At 39.4% G+C, this 22,112-nt stretch overlaps 1 protein-coding gene across 2 annotated transcripts in view; it reads left to right on the top strand.

The window, feature by feature from the left end:
- The first annotated feature begins 309 nt into the window (after window positions 1-309).
- Window positions 310-22,112, top strand: part of DOK5 (docking protein 5) — a 178,056-nt gene continuing 156,253 nt past the window's right edge. Inside the window, exons 1-2 of one of the 2 annotated variants that reach the window (XM_073883930.1) lie at window positions 310-627; window positions 6,553-6,663. In XM_073883930.1, coding sequence (XP_073740031.1) covers window positions 562-627; window positions 6,553-6,663 — 177 coding nt within the window. In that variant the 5' untranslated portion in view covers window positions 310-561. The remainder of the gene's footprint in view (window positions 628-6,552; window positions 6,664-22,112) is intronic. The other variant, XM_025853378.2, reaches the window with a different exon arrangement.

Genomic DNA, 22,112 nt, shown 5'->3' with positions numbered 1-22,112 from the left:
CGGGTCGGGCAAGGTGGGCGGTAGAGGAGGGGAGGGGTGCAAGCGCGTTCAGGGGTGTCTGCCCGCGGGTGGCCGCGGCCCGGCACTGGGGCCCGCGCGGCTCCTCCACTTCGCGGGGCGGGGGTCTCCCACCCCTCCGCGGTCGTTCTTCTCTTCCCTGTACCTCCTCCTCCTCCTTCCCTACCTCCCGCCCCTCCTCCTCCCTCTCCCCCCCTTCTGCCGGCCCCGGGAAGAGGCAGGGCTGGAGCCCTGAGCAGCCGCCGCTCCTCCTCCTGGCAGGCTGGCTGATGAGTCAGCTGACGGCGGCGCTCCAGCCTCGCCTCGCGGCGCTGCGCTGCGCTCTCCGCGCTCCCCCAGAGTGGCTGCCAGCCGGCCGCCCACTTTCAGGGGTTTGGGGGACAAAGTGATGTGCGCCTTCTAAAGCCGCGCCGAGCCGCAGCCGAAGCAGCTTCTCCTTTTCAACTTTCTCCCCGCACGTCTTCTCCTGACCCTGCCCTTAACCCGCCCCAAAGCCACTTCGGGTGCGGGCGCTCGGGTGAGGGGGGTCACCGGCTGTCCGGGATGGCTTCCAATTTTAATGACATAGTGAAACAAGGGTACGTGAGGATCCGGAGCAGACGCCTAGGGGTAAGTCTGATCGTTTTTTTTTTTTCCCTGTTCGTGCGTTCAATTGTCTTCATCCTTCGCCAGCATCCCTGGAGGCTGGCAGGAGATTGCCCGGCCGCGCACTGGTGAATTGTACTGTGGCTTTCTCAGCCGAAATCCACAATCGCTTGCGGCTGCCCCTGTAAGGCCGGGTCTAGGTATGTAATGGATCTATCTTTATCTCTCGGATGACTTGGCTTTCTGATGGTGGCCGCGTGTTCGGCTTCAGTAGCCACTGGAGCCCATCGACTGGAAATAAATATTTCTCGGTAGCCAAGGGAGTTGGAGCTGAGAAAGCCGGCTGGGGGTGCTGAGCCTGCAGGGTGCCCCCGGTGCCCCTTTTCCCACTCGCCGCCAACTTAACTTTTCCAGAGGATGGGAGGCTAGCTGAGGAAGAGGGCAGGCGCTCTCGGTGTGAACAAGGTCAGTGACCCCCTGACCCCAGGGAGACATTGCTGCCAAGCGGAAGGTCTGTTTGGGCATCGAATCCTGGACAGTGACCCACCTCTGTCCCAGGTGTTGGCTAAGGCGGTGTGGGCTGGCCTCTGGCCAGGCCAACTTGGGGTGGATATCCGAATCTGAATTTTCTCTGCTCCTTATCCCGGGTGGTGAATTTCTGTTGCTGGAATGCACATTGGAAAGCCACTGGAAGATTATTTAGGGTGGAACATAATACCTGGCACAGAGCAGGTGCTCCCTAAATATGAACCACGAGAAAGAATGAATGAGTCTGAGGGTACTTGTAGGGGACAGATGTTGGCATAGGGATGGCTCCTCTCTTTTGACCTCTTTCCCTTTGCTATTCATTGATAGGACTTCAGAGAGAACTCATTCAGCTTCTCTTTGAGATGGAGTGATGGTGAAGGAATTCTCCAGAGAGGGGGACGATACTGGAATGATTTTTTCCCCCAGATTCCAACCTACCTCATTTCTCTTTGCCTTGTGTCACATATTGTTGCTGTTTTTGTTTGTTGGGTGTGTTTGGATATTGGGGTTGGGGGGGCAGAAAGTTTAGTAATGTCTGAAATAATATCAGCAACGGTGTGCAATGACCACACTGGGAGTATAGTTACAGTGATAAACTTAATGTCTTTCCCCACAAATAACATGTCATTGGCACCTTTCTCTTCCTTGGTCTTTGTACTTTTTTATGTGCTAGATAATTTTACTGAAAATTGAAAAGAAATTTCACAGTGGTAACCAGCTAGGGAGGATGAGAGGAAACGTCTGTAATTATTAGAAACTCTTCCCTGGTTTGTTTTGACCCTTTGCTTGCTTGCTTTCTTTTTTTCCCTGCTGGTTACCATGTTTTAGCAATTATGTCCCGTGTTATTGTGAATATATACATATATAATTAGGAAGAACTGTAACAGAACTAACCAATCCCTATCAGCCCTGTGAAAGTTTCTTTGATCTTTTCCGCCATGCACATACTCTTCTCATCAGCAGGAGTAACTATTGTTAGGGTACTTAACCTAGTGACTCCCATGCAAAGGGCAAGAAGTAATAGGAGCTTTATGTTTTTGAGAACCTTAAGGGCCAGCTGAGTTGTTACAATTTTAAAGGGAGCATTAAAAACACCATTCTAATTTTAGATTTACTCCATCATGTCAATTGAGGAAATTGATAAGAGAAATCCATTCTGTGTTAGGGAGCATTCCAATAGGAAGAAGACATGCATTATTAATGCACAAAATGTGAATTATTCATAAGGATTGGAGTGTATGCCAAATTGTGACACTTGGTGATTTATTTGAAAGACTAGTTACCATAACTTTCTAGTTTATGGTAATGAAGATTATTTTTCTATATATTTACAGCTGACATAATATGGTCCTATATGTGTGCCAATGTTTACAGACAGGTATTTGAAGCAGAAGGAAAGGAAATTTAGTTTAGTTTGTATTCATTTTATATTGTACATATTGTATATTGGATGCCAGCGAGCAGTCTACTTTCTCAGGATTTATTCATCTTGTCTGCGTTACTACTCAAGCGGATTTTAGAATATCTATAGAATGATGGTTATTGCTCATGGAGAGAAGGGTCAAAGACATAATCAGTAAAATCTGGTCTTCTTTAGTAATACTGGTTTTATCACCAGTTAATTTTTTAAAAGTCTTCTTACGATGCGATTGATTTATATAAATGAAAGAGGCTGATTACATAGTTGTCAGAAAACACTGCAAACTGAAGTTTTCATGGAGGTCCCAAGTGGTAAGGAGGAATGGCTTCAGGGAATGGTATAGACCCTCTGTCCAAAGTAAGAAGTGTTAGTGGTATTAACCCAGGCTGCGTAGAGCCTAGAACAGCATGTGCCTTGTGTAAGTTTCAGCCCGGGCTCTGGCATCACTTCTGTTCAAGGTAGGCACTCATACGAGCAGGTTGAACTACAGGGTGATGTGTGACTTCGCAGTTCATAAGCCTCTTGAGGAACTAATATGACATAGTTGTTTTATTAATGGAATCCAGACAAATGTCTATGGATTAGAACCATGTTTGGGAGAGTTTATAATTAAACAAGAAAACAACATTTCATGGTAAGCAGCTGTTGTGCCAAGGAATGCTCCCTCAGATTTGGAAAAGGAGGAAAGAGCCAATTCTGCTTCTATTACTCATGAGCTCCATGACCTTGACCTCTCTTGGCCTCAGTTTTCTAATCTGTACAATGAACACTATTTCATGATGTTGGAAGTATTGACTAAGATAATATCTGTGAAAACGTAATGAAAGCATAACATTGATTCTGATTGCATTATTTGTTTGGTATAATCAAAGGTGAGTTAGGATTGGTGGAAGAATATGGGGATTATAGATATCTCTCTGTCCAGAAGTGTCCAATGGCATAAGTGGCTTTTCAGATCTAGATGTTTTCATTGAGTGAAGTTTTTACAAATTCTATACATTTAAGTGATTTTACAGTGGGACATGAGACATTTTAAGACTAGCTCCATTCACATGAATCAAAGATAAATGGTCACTTTTAGTTGAGATCCTATATAGTTCAAGCAATTAAGCAATCATTTTCCATACAGACTTACTCTTTTCTGTAAACATCAAAAGGATTAATGAAATTCAACTCCTTTAACTCAAAATCTCAGTACCTTTACATCTGCCTTCTCCAGCTTGAGCTCCAATGGTTCATAGAGGTCTCAAGCTGCATCCTGGTTTGTTCAGAAATGTCTGTGCCACAATTTGGGGGACTCGGGGAGGGAGGAAAGGAAGCAATTGTCTCCAATTATCTGGCTAATCCACAAAAGGCACTAAAAATGTTTTCTTAGAGGGATGGTGAATCAGGCGATTTGCACATCATTAACCTGACTGAGTGTATGGCTTAGATGGTGTCATATAACTGTCCTCACTTGGTTTCTTCCTTTGCAACAAAGAGAATTTCCAATCAATAATTGCCCTGCATGCCTCGGAGTTTAAATTCAGAGCTATTCACTTAATCTACATGCAGTCTCTCGATTACTCGCGTTTAAATCACATCATGATGCTCTTGTACATCAAGGGCCTCTTCTCCAGTCTAGCCTGCGTCCTCATCTGGACGACTAAGAGTCTCAAACTTAATGCATCCAAAACCCTTGATTGTTTCTTCCAAACCAGCTTCTCCTGGAGTCTGCATCTTGGCCACTAGAGGTCCCAATATTTTAATTGCCCTGGTAAAAATTAATCGAGCAAGCAAAAAAAATAGCAAACAAACCTCTGTTGCATTTCTGTCTGCTCTTATCTCTCTCCCACAACCAATCCATCACAAGATCCTATGGGCTCTATCTTTGAAATATATCTACAATCTGTCTTTCATACTATCTGCCACTACCATCCTGACCCAAGTCCCCATCATCTCCTCCGTATAATATTAAAAAATACCTCCTAATTTGTCCCCCTGGCTGTTCAAACCACCAATGCCTTTCCATGCAATTCAGGGGAAGAGACTTAGATGGGCTCAGAGGCCCTCTGCTGACTCAGAACCTTTTCTCTTGCTGTTCCCTCTGCTATTCCCTCCAGTATTTCTTCCCAGCTGGCTCCCTCATCTCCTTCAGTCTTTCTTCAAATGCCACCTGCTCACTGAGGCCTTCCAGATACTTAGTTTTATTTCCTGCCTCCTCCTCCTCCCCCATATCTTCTATTTCTCCTCCCCCATATCCCTTCCATTTCTTCTCTCTAGACTTACCATCGCCTCACATACTGGTCTGTTTATTTTACATGTTGATTGCCTGTATCTCCCAAATAGCACATGAGGCTCCATGGGGGCTGTGACTTCTCTTTTAGTTATAGCTGAACCCCAGTGCTGGAACAGTGCCCAGCACTTCATCAACAGTCTTCTTGATGAAGACTTCTTGAATGAATGAATGGATGCATCATTGTGAACTGGTTTAAGAGCGTACACTCTGACATGAGACTGTTAAAATCCCAGGTCACCGACTGGTTATGTGGCTTTTTTGGTGAGTTCCTTAACATTTGTAAGTGTCGGTCTTCTGTAAAAATAAAGAGACTCATAGTACCCACCTAATATATGATCCTCATAAAGGGCCCCACACAATGCTTGACACATTGGAAACTTAATTAATGTTTATTACTGCCATTTCTCACTACCACGTCTGTTAGGGATGATGATGCTTAGGTGGCTATTATGTTTACTGCTTCTACTGCAATAACTCTCATTCTCAAAGAACTTGCTGTTTAGTTAGGAAAACAAACTTAATACACATGCAGTAACTAATATATAAGCACAAATATTGCTTGACAATAATGCTAGGTCTAGAAAGAATATTTGCCTTTGCAAGATTTTTCATGACCCTGGGATAAATGACAAAGATAGTCAGAGACAAAGAAACTCATCTCCATGAAACTTCGGTTTGAATGAACGCATCAGACTAGGAGGTATTTCTGTTAATTTGGGGGTCTTTCTCTTGGGTGGTAGAGAATGGATTTGAAAAAATGGGTTAGTTAATGGCCCGATTTTAGGCAGAAATATTTTCTCACTCCTTTGTTTCCCTGTTTGACCTGACAAAGCAGCTATAATATTCCCTTTAGGGTTTCAGGATCCATAGATGATCCACTGTTTTTATGGCACCTCAACAAAGTTATAGTCATAACATCAAAATTCAACCATTCAGTAAGATACATGGAGCACTGTTTTTCATCCTCAAGAGAAAGAGGCTTTGGAGATAACTTTGCAGTGGTGAAACTGATGATCACCTAGACTGAATACACATGCCTATGTCAAGACCACTCAGCGTTTTTTGCCCCCACATAAATCGACTTCTCCACTTTCTATGTCAGAAGGGCTTTTCAGCTGGTATTTTAGTCATCTTTATTTGATGGCCTGTGTGGATGTTATGATTAATTGTGTATGAAGCCCAGGTTTTAATCATCCTCCCCAAAACCAACTTAAGCAAAGAATGGCCAATTTAGTGATTTTGTGTGTAGACATAAGCCAAATTACCGATGGGATGACTTTCCCCACATCTGCCATATTTTGCCCCACGTCTGCTATATTTTTTTAGTCATATTCATTCATTGACTAGAAATATTTATTTCTTAAGCAGCTTTGTAATTTTTATGAGAAATCATTATCTTGGGTATTTTAAGAATTTAGTTTTCATTTGAGCTATATTTGCTTTCATTTGTTTATCATTCATTAAATATTTATTGAGTGCATACTAGTATAAGATCAGGGTAAACCACCTTAAATAAGACAGGTCCAGTCACTGCCCTCAAGGGATTGACAGTCTGTTGTTGGACTTGTATTGTTAACATGAGATTAATATATTCCCTATATTTAAGGGGGAATTAGTCTGAGTAACAGATAAAATATTGAAGTGCAAAGATCTCTGCAGAAATCTCCTTGTTCCATTCTTGTGAAATGAGGAAGGTCAAATTTGATTTTCCTCTTAACTCCAGGAATTTGATGCCAGTTGGATGGAAATTAAGCCTTTGGAGATTCTAAACCAGGAAGAACTTATGATGCCTCCCTCCTGCAACCCCTGTTCCTTTGAAATTCAAAATGAAATTGTGAGTTTAGAAATGCCACAGATATGTGTGAATGTTGAAGTTTTAAAATAGCTTCTTTCTAGGATGCAGATGGCTAAATTTTGAATAAGTATCTGGAATCTGATCTTTGCCAAGCAGTTGGGGGGCTTTCTTTATTTTACTAGCAGTAAAATAAGTCTCTCTTCATGCCATGGTTCCCAGAGAACATAAATGTTAGCTTGTGTGTATTATGTTCTTGAGTGAAATCCTTTAAGTAGGCTCTGGGGGTAGAATGCAGGTGACACCTCTGGGGTGATGCTTTATAGCTCTTATCTGATTCTTGTAGAGGTTTGGACCACCCTGCCTCCAGGCCTCTCACCTCCCACCCCCTACAACTTCCAAAAGATTAAGAACCACTGTCTCATTTTTTAAATGATTTTTTAAAAATTTTTAGATAATACTAGAGTCACATGCAGTTATAAGAAATAATGCAGAGAGATCTCTCATACCCAGTTTCTCCCAATGGTAATATTCTTCAAGTATATAGTACAGTATTGCAACCAAGATACTGACATTGATACAATCAAGAGACAGAACATTCCGTCACCACAGGGTCCTTCCTGTTGTTCTTTTACAGCTTCCCCTCCTGCTCCCCCTCCTATAGTCCTAAAGCCCTGACAACCACTAATCTGTTTTCCATTTCTATAATTTTATCATTTTGAGAATATTATATAAATGGAACCATATGGTGTGTAACCTTTTGGGATTTGGGTTTTCTTTTTTTCCCTTTTTTTTTAACTAAGCATAATTCTCTGGAATTGTCATGATTGTTGTGGGTATCATGGTTCATTCCTTCTTTCACTGTTAAATAGTGTCCCATGGAATGGATGGACCATAGTTTGCTTAGCCATTCATCTATTGAAGGACATTTAGGGTGATTTCCATTTTGGGTCTCTTACAGAGAAAGCAGATATAAATGTTTGTGTACAGATCTTTGAAGGAATATAGGTTTTCATACCTCTAGGTAAATGCCCAGGAGTGCCACTGTTGGATGGTACTGGTATTTGCATGTCTAGTTTTTTAAAGAAACTACCCAACTGCTTTTCACAGTGTTTGTACCGTTTTATCCTCACACCGGCAACATATGATCCAGTTTATCTGTGTCCATGCCAGCATTTCATGTTGTCACCAGGTTGTGGTGTCCTCACTATTTTTTATTTTAGACATTCTGACATATGTGTGGTGATAGCTCATTGTGGTTTTGATTTACAATTTCGTATTGGGTAGCGATGTTGAGCATCTTTTCATGTCTTATTTGCCATCTGGACATACATTTTGATAAAATACCTGTTCATGTCTTTTGCCCATTTTCTAATTGGGTTGTCTGTTTTTTGACTGTTGCATTTTGAATGTTCTTTATATATTCTAGATATCAGTCCTTTCAGACATGTGGTTCTCAGATGTTTCCTCTCAGTAGGTAGCTTGTATTTCCTATCTTCTCAACAAGGTCTTTCACAGAACAAGGGTTTTTAAGTGTGATGAAATCCAATTTATTCCTTTTTAGCGTTTGTGGATCATGCTTTTGGTACTAACACTTTGCCCAGCTCAAGATTCTCAATGTTTTTTTCTAGATGTTTTAGGGTATTACCTTTTACCTTTAAGCCCATGATCCATTTTGAGTTATTTTTTGTGTAAGTTGAGCTTTTAGGTCTAGATTCATTTTTTGCCTATGGATGGCCAATTACTGGGGCACCCTTTGTGGAAAGGCTGTCTTTTCTCCATTGAGCATATTCATGTGTTTCTATTCTTAAATCCTTTATTCTGTTCCATTGCTTTGTATGCCCATATATATGTAGCGGTAGGTCTGTATATGTCCATTTGTATAGCTATACAATAACTCTTGAGACAGGGTAGGCTGATTCTTCCCACTTTATTTTTCTTTTTCCAAAATTGTTTTAGATATTCTAGTTCCTTTGCCTTTTGATATGAAATTTAGAATAATTTTGACTGTAGCTACCACAAATCTTGCTGGGATACTCTTTTCCTCCCTCCTTCCCTCCCTCCTTTCCTTTTTTTCTTCCTTCTTTTCTTCCTTCCTTTCCTTCATAACTGAATTGATGCATTATTTTTTCTGTGGTGGAAATAGCATATACTTGAGACTGAAACTTTAGCTTGGATCTCAGCTTGACCACTTACTGACTCTATGGCTTTGAGGAAATTGCCTATTCTTTCTGAAATTTTGCTTCATCATGTACAAAAGTGAGGAGAGTAATGTACTTCTCATAAGAGATAAGTATATCAAACTCTTAATCCTATGCCTGACTCGTAGTTGTAGGAACTTAATGAATGGTGATAATGTTGATTTTTATTTTTTTATTGTTGAAAGATTGAGGTGATATTTGTTGTTCATTGTCTGTAAGAAAAATAAGCTGCTAAAACTTAATTCACTCATCTCAGCAGAAAACTCATGGCTTTGGTAATGAAAAACAGAAGGCATTTAATTTTCCTCTTGTTGTTAACTTTAGTAATACATTTTTATAATATGGGACTTATTTAGGAGCCACTCATGAAACACTGTATTCGAAAATATAGAGTTAAATATATTGGCCCAAATAGCAGGCCTTTGATTAAAAGACTGATCACAGTATTTTTGCCTATTAACTCTAGTAGTGGCCCCCAAATGTGGGAATTATATAACTTGAGAGAAAGTAATTATTAGGGAGGTCAGTAACATTGAATCCTAAGAAAAATGCTACTTCTTAATCAACTTGTCTCAAAGAAGTGATGCTCTGAAGTCCTTTTACTTTTTTATTTTATTTATTTTATTTTTACTTTTTAAAGATTTTATTTTATGTAATCTCTGTACCCAACATGGGCTTGAATTTACAACCCTGAGATCAAGAGTCACATGCTTTATCTACTGAGCCAGCCAGGCACTCCCTGAAGGCCTTTTAATAGGGAGAAAACCCTACTTAGATGCAGAGGCTTCAGGTAACAATCTTGTTTTATTGTATTCATTAACTTTATATTGCATTAAATTTTACATTTACCTTCAAGTGATATTGGTTTTCCATTTAAGATAAAGATGTGTAGCTTCCTTTTTAAATAAGCTTATTCAATTTAAAAAGTAAAATTATTTAATGGATGACTAACTCATAGTGTAAGCATACCACAGAGTGGCAAAAAGTAAGAAGGTAGGTGGTGGAACTCAGTATGGCACAAATCCAAATGGTGGCCTATGCATGACTAAGCTTGGGAGACTCACGACTATTGTACTTCTCTTCTTAAGTAGGTTTGTTTTTATGTTATGTTAATCACCATACATTACATCATTAGTTTTTGATGTAGTGTTCCATGATTCATTGTTTGCGTATAACACCCAGTGCTCCATTCAATACATGCCCTCTTTAATACCCATCACCAGGCTAACCCATCCCCCCACCCCCCTCCCCTCTAGAACCCTCAGTTTGTTTCTCAGAGTCCATAGTCTTTATAACCCTTATAGGTAAAACTTATACTGGCCATATGGCTTGATTTTATAGAAATATCTTAAAAATTGGGTCCTAAGAAAAAATATCCCATGTACTCAATACCATCCTTTTAAGAAACTTCCATCTGATATCACCATACTGTATATGTCACTTCTCACCCTAAACACCCCCCCCCCCAAAATTTTTTCCTATTTTTTGCCCAAACCTTTATTTTGTCTTCTCTTCACTCATGTTTACAATGACTACTTTAGTGGTTAACAGAAAGGAAAAGAAGTCTATCTTATGAATGGACTAACTCAAATTAAATTAAAACACTAGTTTGAGTTCAGAGTTTTTCCTTAATACAAGTTTCTCTGCTTAGGAAAGCAATTAGTCTTAAAATGCATTTTATTATCTTAAAGCCACACATTAACTCAATAAAAGAAATTTATTTTAAAAACCTTCAAGAAATCATACCTCTTTGAATCCCATAGCAAAATTAACTCTTCATATGATGAACAATTTCTTTAGGGCTCCAAGTTTCCATCTGTAAATATGAAGATACTTTGGCTAATTTGCAAAAGAACCACTTTTTAAGCCCGAGTTATATTCTACCAACATTGGCCCAAATCTACATGTTATGAAACGAGTCTAGTTCTCCAACATCCATGAATTCAGATGGAAAATGTGTGAAGTGAGGTTTGAAAGGAACATTTCCTGGGGAGTTTGCCCTGAGAGGTCTTCATCGGTTTGAATAGATCTCCATTAATGGCTCTCCTTCCCTCTGAATTTCTCCTGCCTGGCCCTCTCTTGGTCTCCAGATTTTAACTTCATAATTCCTATCTCAGAACAACCTGCCAGGACCATCACATCTTTTTTTTTTTTAATTTTTATTGTTATGTTAATCACCATACATTACATCATTAAGGACCACCACATCTAAAAAGTCTTTTCTTCACATCCCTCTAGAACTCTAATTTAAGAGTACGCATAGGATTTTTAGATTTTCTTAACTTTTGTGCCAGATGTTTTTCTTCATGTTTTTGTAGGTTATTTCTTCTCCTACCAGGGTGTAAGTTTTAGGTGGCCAAAGACCTTAGCTACCTTGTTCACTCTGTATCCCCCAGCTCTCTGCCCATAGTAAATTTTCAGTATTTGCTGACCAAATGAACGAGTGATTTTGCTGAAGGTCAGAATAATAGAATGAGATATTCAAATTATATCCCACTTAATTTTGTTGTAGATTTTGTGCTTGAGTGGCCAACTGTTCTAGAATTTCTTGTAATTGCTGTTGGTATGTAACTTGCAAAGTGAGTATCAGGGAATATAGCAATTAATGGTGGAGGTTTAGATTGACCCCCTTAAAATTAAATCTTACTTGATTTCTTCTTGTGGCAGGTAATATGTATATTTGGTACAGATTTGAAAGTACAAAGTTTATACATGGAACAGTAAGATTTCCTTTCAACTTCATTCCCAGGAATCTAGTTCCCAGAAGCAACCACTATGAATATTCCAGAATAGTCTATGTATAGCTAGTTCTGTGTGGGCATGTGTGTGTGCACATGTGTGCAATATATAATTACATACTTCTCTGTGGTGTGGTTTTCTTGAGTAATATATTATGCTTTTCAATAATTAGGATTCCAGTGTATAAATAAATTCTGTACATTTCTTTGATTATTCATTCTTCTTTCCTTCCCTCCTTTTATCTGTTATTAAAGATGGGCATGAAGTAGGTGTTTTTGTGCCCATTTTACAGATCACAAGACTGAGTGCCTGAGAGGGTAAGTTTTTGTCCAAGTCACATAGCTGGTATGCAGCAGAGCCTGAGTTTGAATCCAAACTGCATGTCTGTTGTGGAACATTTGAGTAATTCTTTTTCTTCTCTGTGACAAGCAGTGTCACAGATGATCTCTTCTCTCACCCAGTGGTGAGCTTACTGATAAATGAATTCCTAGAAGTGGGGCTCAGTGTCCAAAGCGTATTTACACATAAAGTTTTATCGAGGTTGCCCTGCCATCTGTGAGAACGTCTGGTTCCTCTCATCTTGCAAAAGTATGCTTCGAGAGCCTTTTCAAGGTTTTGCTAGTTCAGCAGGTGAGAGATGGACCCATTTGTATAGATTCTCTCCAGTCTGAGATTGAGTTCTTGGCAATTTTATAATTAGAATCTTTTCAGTTTTGTAGTCTTTTTTCTTTTTAGGGTGACAGTCAACTTAAGAAGTAGTTATTACTAGGATTTAGAAACACAGAAGAGATGATTTACTTTTTAAGAAAAGCACTTTCCTGGGAAATGCTATGCAGAAGTCTTTCACTTAGAAGATACAATAAATCAAATGTTAACTGTGGCTGTGCTTTTAATTTTTATTCTAAAAATAAAATTATAAAATTGAAAATTTGGTTAATATCTATTGGGTAAAAAGATATTTACTGAATCAAATAAATAAATATCGACAAATACAGCCCATATATATTGATTAATGTGGTTAATATTTTTATTAACCTGGTCAAGTCTTGTAAGATGCTTCAGGTGGGTCTGGCTGGGAGGCGGGATGAGATGCATCTTTTTACTGATAGCTAGATGCAATTTCTGATTATTCCATTTATGTGGTTCCTAGATATTAAGAACTACAAGGCCTTGTTTAATGCGCTATCTTGAGCTTCTCTTAATCTTTTTTTTAAAAAGATTTATTTATTTTATTTTAGAGAGAGAGCATGAATAGGGGGAGGGGCAGAGAGAGAGGGAGACAAGCAGACTCCCCCCCCACCCCGAGGGCAGAGCCCGATCCAGGGCTGGATCGCAGGACCCGGAGATCATGACCTGAGCTGAAACCAAGAGTTGGACGCTTCACCAGCTGGGCCACCCAGGCGCCCCAGCTTCTCTTTCCTTCTTTGCTTTTCTCTCTAAACTCCGTGCACCAGCTTCTTTCTGTTCCTCACAAGGCAAGCTCTTTGCCATGCAGGTTCTGTTCACTTACTGCTTCCTTTCATCTGTAATGCCCTTCCCTGGTGCCTGGCTCTCACTTCAGTCATCAGCTCAAAAGTCACCTCCCCAGGGAACTGTTGACCATCCAGTTGAAGTGCCCCCCAGCCCCCTCAGGTATTCTTGGTCTCATCTCCTTTTTGTTTTTTAAATTATTTTTTAAATTATTCATTTCTTTATCTCCCATTTTTTCCCCCACTTGCCTCTAAGCATCAAGCGGATAAAATCTTCTCCAGTTTTGTTAATGGCAGAATTCTCTGTGGCTAAAATAATGTCTGGGCACATAGTAGGAGCTCAGCAAACATTTAAGTATGAATGAAACCCTGAAATAACATTTGGCATATTAAATTATGAAGCAGACAGTAACCCTAACATATAATATATATACGTATTTATAAATCCCAAGAAACTCCAAGAGTTTTGTGGAGTCCCATTGCGTGATTTTTGCTTGTAGCCGTTTTGCAGGATCCAAACTGTAGTCCTTGGTGCAGGCCAGACATGTGGAGAAGAACCTGGCTGGCATAAAAAAAAGGGCCTTTCTTTTGCCCTTGCCCTGGTGCTGCCTGCCATCTGCTGTGACCAGAGCTTGTCACTGAACTTCTCACAGCTCAGCTTCCGTTGCAGCAAGACGGAGGTATTAATGTCTGACCTTCCTGTCTCACCACCTGCCCACCTCCAAGCCAGAAGTGCAGTTGTGGATAGGAAGAGCCTGTCCAAGCACATGAAATATTCTGTTTTGTCCCAGGTGGATCTTCCCAGGGCCTCCTGAGTGGAAAATAGCAGAGAAAACTTGGATCCTATTGTGCTTTTTGGGTCAGACCCAAGACCAAACCAGATAACTTTGTAAATTTATTATTTACCTTGAATTTCAAAAAGATAGAGTTGAGTATCTAGCAAGAAAGGAAGGAAGGAAGGAAGAAAAGAAGGAAGGAAGGAAGGATGGAAGGAAATGGAGGAAGGAAGTCCACTCTACAACAAAAAATTGCTTTTATAATAATCTCTCTGTGTGTATATGTATGAATTTTTTTTAACTAGCGTTTTACATTACGTGTATGTGGCAAATAAATGAAACAATGCAAAAAAGAATAGAATGAAGAGGCAGTTTCTCCCCCACCCCACACTTGTCTCACTTCCCAGGTATACAATTCTGGGCAGATTCTTGTCTATTTGTGCGGAGATGTGTGTGCATAGGCATACATAAAAATGCAGGTGTTTTTGTATAGTTCGTTTTGCACGAATGGGCTCATATTTAATATTGTGGATTATTGTACACCCTGTCCTTTTTCTTCTAATTTATGTTGGAGCACTTTTCAGCACTTTTTGTGGATGCCCATTGTTTATTTATTTCACTGTTTCACAATTTCTTTAGTTAACATTATTAGTGGACACTTTAAGGTAATTTCTCAGTTTGGCTAATTAAACTGTAAAGCAGTGAACATCCTTGTGCATACCTGTATGCATACATGATACTATGTTTCTAAGGTAGATCTGAAAAAAGGAGTTTCTCTTACAAAGTGGTGTACCTTACAATTTTGATAAATAGAGTCAATTTTCCTTCAAAGAGGTTGTACCAGGTATGTTTCCACTGAGAGTGCTCAGGAGTATAGTACTTGTTTCTGCCAGTCCTAACGCGCGCGCGCGCGCGTGTGTGTGTGTGTGTGTGTGTGTGTGTGTGTGTGTGTGTAACTCTTGAAGGATATTCTCCTGCCTCCATTCCTCAGCTCAGTTTCCCACTCCCCAAATCTGTTCTGCTTACTGGAAATTGATCACCTAAAAAATATCAAACCTAATCCTACCCTACCTCTACTTCAAAATATTCTCAAATGCCTTCCCCTTACACATAATTATTCTGTAATGTACTCAAGACACTCTGTGATCTAGATCCCGCCATATCTCATACCCTCCGTATCAGTGTTCAGATCAATGCACCCCCAAATCAGTGCTCAAGGCAAATATGCCCTCTCTAGATGCTCTGCTGGCCAGGCTTTTTCCTTCATTACTGCCCATAGGCGTGTTGTTTCATTGATTAGAAAGTTCTTCCTCTCCCTTTTACTTTCTCTACTTTTTTCTCATCCTGAAAATCCCAGCTGGGATGTGTTTGATTTAGAGATGCTTCCCCCCCAACTCCCGCCGCCCCCGCGCCAGACACTATGACACCATCCCCCATCTCGGTGGTGGGAGGAGCCACTTTCCACGTGTATCCCTTTACACTTAAATTAAATAAATAAAATTAAAAAAATGCAATTCCTTAGTCACACTAGCCACATTTCAAGTGTTCAATAGCCACATTTCATTAGTGGCTACCATCTTGGGCAGTACAGATATAGAATATTTCCATCATTGTAGAGAATTCTGTTGGACAATGCTGCCCTATGTTTCTTCATAACACTCATTGCTGTTTCAAAATACATGTTTTGAGAATATTGTTTTGATGATTTTACCCTTACTAGTCTGTGAGCTCCATAAGGGCACAGCTTGTCCTAGTCTGGCTCCTTGCTTTTTCCCATTATAGAAGTTATTTAACTGATGAATGAATGAGTGAGTGAGTGAGTGAATGAGTGAATTAAAGAATTCCTCCAAGCTCTTTATTGTTGTGCTTCACTGATCAGTAGACCTTCTGGAAAGGGGCTGAATCCTCCATGCCTTTACCCAAGTCCCCTTCACATTTCAGTTGGGAGCCTTAGCAGGACCCTAATTCTTATACCATCATGATCTGGGCGTATTTGACCTTTGCCATTGGGCTTGATACTTCAGCATCCATTGCCTAACTCAATCCAGGCAACCTTTCGGGATTGAGTTAGACCTGCGCAGTGGGCATCTTAGCCGGCCTCCCAGATCTCCTTCCACATCCCTTCGCCCCCTTTTGGAACTGAAGCATTCCTTTCTCCAGCTGGGAGTGCTCAGAGTGGTGTAGACTGACAACTTGCAGGTGAGCCCCCTGCGGCTGCTGAAGAGAGCTAGCTACCTGGCCAAAAGCCAAACCCCTTTCCATGGGGTGCAGCCCACACTCAAGAGCTGCCCAGTTTGGGATGACTCTGGGTGGATGGTGGATCTTCAGAGGGCATTGTAGAGAGTGTGTCACAGCTGACTTGCACCCTTGACTCCCTCCTAGGTGTTGCTCTTGAGAGCCCTTCTCGTTGAACTTCCAGAATTCGAATCTCCTTCTTAGAATCTGCTTCCCAGTAAACTCAACTTGCAACAATTTGATTTATAATTGAAAATCTGCAGCTTTAGCTCAGCCTTCCAAAGAAGGATCCATGATCTTTTGCAAGAATATGGTTTTGCTTGATTTGTTGGACCATGGATTCTCTTTGTATTTTACCTAGTCTCAAGACTAAAAGGATTGGTTAATTTAATTTTCATAAAAAGTTTGGTGGCTTATTTCATTTATTAGGTTGTTAAAATGCTCCAGTCCCTTCAGTAGAGTCATCTGATAAATGAATTAAGAAAATACCTTAACCACTTTATTACATTGAATCTGGACTCCGTAAATTATTAGTATCAGCCTTGATTATTTTGTTTTGTTTCTTGGAGGAAGAAGCTCCAAATAAACAGTAGGCAAGATTTATATGCACATTACTTTGGCTTTTCTTGCCTGAAAGTCCTGATTTCAATTCTTTTTCCTGTGTACCTGTTCACACCATCATAAAAGGAGAGTGCTGGTTATAGCTTTGTAGCCAGAGGGAAGAGAAATGCTTTTGTCTGTGGATTTGATCCTACTTTATTCCTGAACAGGGCATTTGGCCATCAAGTAGCCCACTCACTGAGAGGAGACAATTTGACTTTTTTTCATAACTGTCAATTTCATTGGGCAACTGTGAATTTCTGGGGACCATTGGTAAGATAGAGGGAGTTATAGAAGATATGCTGACTGGCAGATGTTTCGAGATTGATTAAAGATTTAGAAAGAAGTACATTTCCTCAGGCTGCTGGGCTACCTTTTAATGAGATTGACAGTTTTACACATAAAGAAAAAGTTCTTTGTCATACAGAAATAACTTTCTAAAGTTAAATCCACTTGAGAGAGATGGATACAGGATAGAGTATGTGTGAATATGATTGGACATTTTACTGGTGTTTAACTTTGAAGCTTATTTTTCAGAGAAAGATGAAGTTGAATATTTCAAAGATGAAAAAAATCCTTTTGTTCGACTAATTGCTCTAATATTAACTCAAAGAGTGGGTCAGCTTTCTGCAGGTTCAGGTCATGCATTCCAGGGAACTTATAATTGTGATTTTAGATGGGCATTAGGCACATGGAGTTAAAAATTAGCAATTTTCATTTCATCTTCCAAAGGTTTAAGCTGAAAAAGGCATTGGCATATTGCTTGGAAAAATGACTAATAAGGAGAATATAAGGGTTACTAAAAAATATTTCTTACTCTTCTCCAACCTAGAGAGGCATGCAAGTGAAAGTTGCATATGTTAAATGTGATATGTTAAATATAACATAGAAAGAATAACGTCTCAAGTTTTGATACCAGAGGATAGAGAAAAGGGCCAGGATAAATAGACATTCATAACAAAATTGACTTGATATCGAATTTATCTTATCCCTGTGTCTCACTGATGGGAAAACTGAGGCCATGAGAGCTTTCATGACTTCTCCAGAGCTCTGGCCCCTCAGGAACTGAGCTGTGAAGTCTACAACATGGGGGCTAAGAGCATAAACCTTGGTGACAGGGGGCAGACAGATCTTTCTAGGCCACTGACTTATTGTGATTTTATGTTACTTAATCTCTCTTTGTTTTTCTCAGTTAATGGGTGTCAATAATTATGGTGCCTGTCTCATAGGGGTGTGTGAAAATTACATAAAATAATCAACAAAGTGCATTTCATGGCTTGTAGGTCACTTTGAAAAGCAGGTTTTGAAGTTGGGGAGCCTGGCTGGTTGTTCACATGGGTTCTTAAGGCAAGCACTTTGCCAGGAACATCATGGGTCCTTAAGGAATCAAGGAGTGCACACCACACATCGAAATACGGAGAAACGGCTTTGTGGAATTACCAAGGCTAAAATTGTGATCCATTTAAAATGTTAATTTAAACAGACTTGCACTTGAAGAACATACTGATATTTTACTCTTTGAATATATATTTCCAAACTCTTATAATTAGGCTGTGAAATCATGTAATTAAGGTGTTGGTAAAGGGCATCCTTTGAAGGGAGGAGTGGACAGTTGAAAGGTGGTGTAATCTGTTGTAAGGTGAAAAATTGCCCACTGAAAATTTGAAGCCTTCAAGTTTTGCTCTATTCTGTTTTACTCCATTGTTGTATCTTCTGGAAAATTGTCCTGATATCTTGTAATGTATGAGAAAAAGCAAATGGCAGAAAAAAAAGAGGAATTTTGGTGCAAATGTGTGCACATAATATATTACTGTGTGGGCATCGAAAAAGAAGAAAGGAATGGTTTCTGGTAGTAACTATTATAAAGTAACTGTGCAGGGCGCCTGGGTGGCTCAGTCATTAAGCGTCTGCCTTTGGCTCAGGTCATGAACTCAGGGGCCTGGGATCGAGGCCCACATTGGGCTCCCTGCTCAGCGGGAAGCCTGCTTCTCTCTCTCCCATTCCCCTGCTTGTGTTCCTGCTCTCACTGACTCTCTCTCTGTCAAATAAATAAATAAAATCTTTAAAAATAAATAAATAAATAAAGTAACTGTGCTTTCCTCTAAGAAGTGGGACTGGGGGAGGTAAGGTGAGGTGGGTGGTCATCTGCCTTTTACTTTTATGCTTTTCAATTTCTTTATTTATCTATTTGTTTATGTATTTTTATAATGCACATTCATATCTTTTGTAGCATAACAAAAATATTATGACCCTAATTGGCTAGAGACAAAGAACATTGGTTGGGAGATGAGACTTTTTTGTGAACTCATTTTATTTAAAAATATATTGCAAATCCATTCTTTATATAAGGGCATATACTTATATATTGTGTTTTCCTAAAAGACATCATCTGGTAATGGCACTGACCTTTTCTCTTATGTAGCTCTTGGGGCTTTGGACAGCAATGGATCATGTTCATGCATATGTAAAGCCATTCATTTGTCACTTTCACTGTGTATTTTCCTTTGCAAGAGAGCCAGCTAGGCAGTGGTACTTCCTGCACCTTACCATAATTATTATGGCTTTGTCAGAAACATTATATGACATCTTCCCAATTAGACTGAAATATATTTTCCTTTAGTGATCATTATTAATATTGTTTTAATTAAGAGCCTTGATAGCTCAGGGTTTCAGCCACATAACACTCACTGTCATAAATTAGAGGATTAAATGGTCTTTTTACATACCATATTATCAGGGGAACAATAGCAGCTCTAGTTTGTCAAGAGAGAAAGATGGGATTTGGGTCCTTATGCTCAAATATTTCAATATGGCAGATTTGGTAGTGAGAGACAGTAGTCAGATTGAGAACATGGGAAAAGGAGGCTGGGTCAGATCTTCAGAGCAAATCAAGCTGATTTGGAATTGCAAGTTACCTTGATAATTTGTTCACTTCTAGTTTTCTGTGTTATTTTGCAAGTGTTAGTGTTTGCTCTTGTGTAGCAAAATTACATTAACTATTTCAGAGCCATGGTTCCAATGATCTATATAAATTGTGTAACCAACATATTTTGTTTAGGACTATAATATAAAGCAGGGAGGGAGAGGATCATGCCCCTCAGGAGTTTGAATTCAGTCTCAGCCCCTTACAATATACTCTCCTTGTCCGCAATTTATAGATGAAGAGTTGGGCTTACAGGGAATCATAATCTTCTCAAGATGGCTCAGCCTAAGAACGAAAGGAGCAAGAAGTTGAGATCCATATCTTTCTCTGCTTAATCTCTGTTACACTAATGCAGGTCTTTATACCCAGTCCTTGTAATTTTAGTATCAGTAATGGGACTAAGCTGAATACCTTGAAATACTACTGTAGGACTGCCTCTTTTAGATATTTTCTTGACCTATTTTATTTACCTGATCTTTGAAAATGAGAAGAGACATCAGAGTTGCTAATGAGGAAAAGAACTAAAAACTGCATTTGAGTAAAAACCAAAGTTGTATGACAAAGTGAATGTCATACAATTGGCTTGAAAGACAGTGGAAAGACAGTACAGCTGGGTGTCTGAGCATTCTTTGTGAGTTTATTTATTCCTTAAGAAAATAGACTGCTAGACTAAGCTAGGTGCCATAAGCAGAATCTTTAGAAGAATTTTAGTAAACAAGATCATCTCATTTAAACTAAATTTGAACACTGGACACAAAGAAAATAGGAAAGACTACATCAGTGTCAATAAAATGTTTTCCCTCTTTTTATTGTTACTGTTTTGCTGGGTTTTCCAATATTTTCCCTGTAATAACATAAACCTAAAACCCCAACATAAAATTGTTATTTTAGTATATATACTTTCCATTTTTTCCATACCCATCTAAAATTTCACAGCCTTGCAATTATTACATATTTACAATGTCATATCCTGTGTATATTCTAAAATAGATTGTGTTATACTGTAAATATTTCCCCAAAGCGTTTACATAATTTTTAAAAACCATAATTTTGAGGTCTACAGTACTCCATTGAGTAGGTACATAATTTACTTGCTGGTTAAAACAGTTAAATTGTTTCTAATTCAAATAACACTCAGGCTTATAGTAACTTTGACTGTGTTTTGGATTGTCCCCTTTCAAGGGAGGTGATTAGGAGGCTGGAAAGTATGAATATTTTTATGACTCTTGATATACATTGTGAATTAGCTTCCCTAAGGGCCATACCAATTTACATCTCTGTCAGCAACATCTGAGGGGATGAAGACCAGTTTTAAGACTAGAAATCTGGCAGTATGTCACAGATGAGCTGACGGTTCTATTTGCTTTACAATCATCCATTCACTGGTGATAGGGCTGGGCTGAGGATCCCAGGCTATAAAACAAAGTCATACCTCTAGGCCTGAATATGTGTTTTGGCTCTTAGCATAAGAATATATACAGTGTTTTAGGGAAACAAAAGCAAAAATAAATCATTGGGACCACATCAAAATAAAATCCTTCTATACAGTGAAGGAAACATTCAATAAAACTAAAAAGCAACCTACTGAGTGGGAGAAGATGTTTGCAATGACATATTGATACAGGGTTGGTACACCAAATATATAAAGAACTTATAAAGCTCAATACCCCCAAAACAAATAATCCAATTAAAAATGGGCAGAAGACATGAAGAGACATTTCTCCAAAGAAGATACACAGAGGGCCAACAGATACATGAAAAGATGTTCATCATCAGTTACTGCCAGGGAAATGCAAATCAAAACTACAATGAGTTATCACCTCACGCCTTACGTCAGAATGGCTAAAATCAACAACACAGGAATTAACAGGTGTTGGTGAGGATGTGGGGGGAAAAAGGAACACTCGTGCACTGTTGGTGGGAATACACACCGGTGCAGCCACTCTGGATAACAGTATGGAAGTTCCTCAAAGTTGAAAACAGAACTACCCTACAATCTAGTGATTGCACTACTGGGTATTTACCCAAAGAATACAAAAACACTAATTCAAATAGATACAAGCACCCCTATATTTATAGCAGCATTCTTTGCAATAGCCAAATTATGGAAGCCGTCCAAGTGTCCATTGATTGATGAATGGATGAAGAAGAGGTGGTACACACACACACACACACACACACACACACACAACATGAACTATGATTCAGCCATAAAAAAGAATGAAATCTTGCCATTTGCAGTGACATGGATGGAGCTAGAGAGTGTAATGCTAAGTGAAATAAGTCAGGGAAAGACAAATACCATATGATTTCACTCATCTTTGGAATTTAAGAAACAAAACAAATGAACAAAGGGGAAAACAATGACAAACCGAGAAACAGTTTCTTAACTGTAGAGAACACACTGATGTTTACCAGAGGGGAAGGAGATGGGGGCTGGGGGAAATTGTTGATAGGGATTAAGAGTACACTTCTCATGATGAGCACTGAGTAATGTGTAGAATTGTTGAATCACTACATTGTACACCTGAAACTAATATGACACCGT

Source organism: Callorhinus ursinus, unplaced genomic scaffold, assembly GCF_003265705.2.
Source record: "Callorhinus ursinus isolate GAN/ISIS: 27379988/994484 unplaced genomic scaffold, GSC_fseal_2.0 scaffold53, whole genome shotgun sequence".
NCBI lineage: Eukaryota > Metazoa > Chordata > Mammalia > Carnivora > Otariidae > Callorhinus > Callorhinus ursinus.
This window is presented reverse-complemented; position numbering and strand designations above follow the sequence as displayed.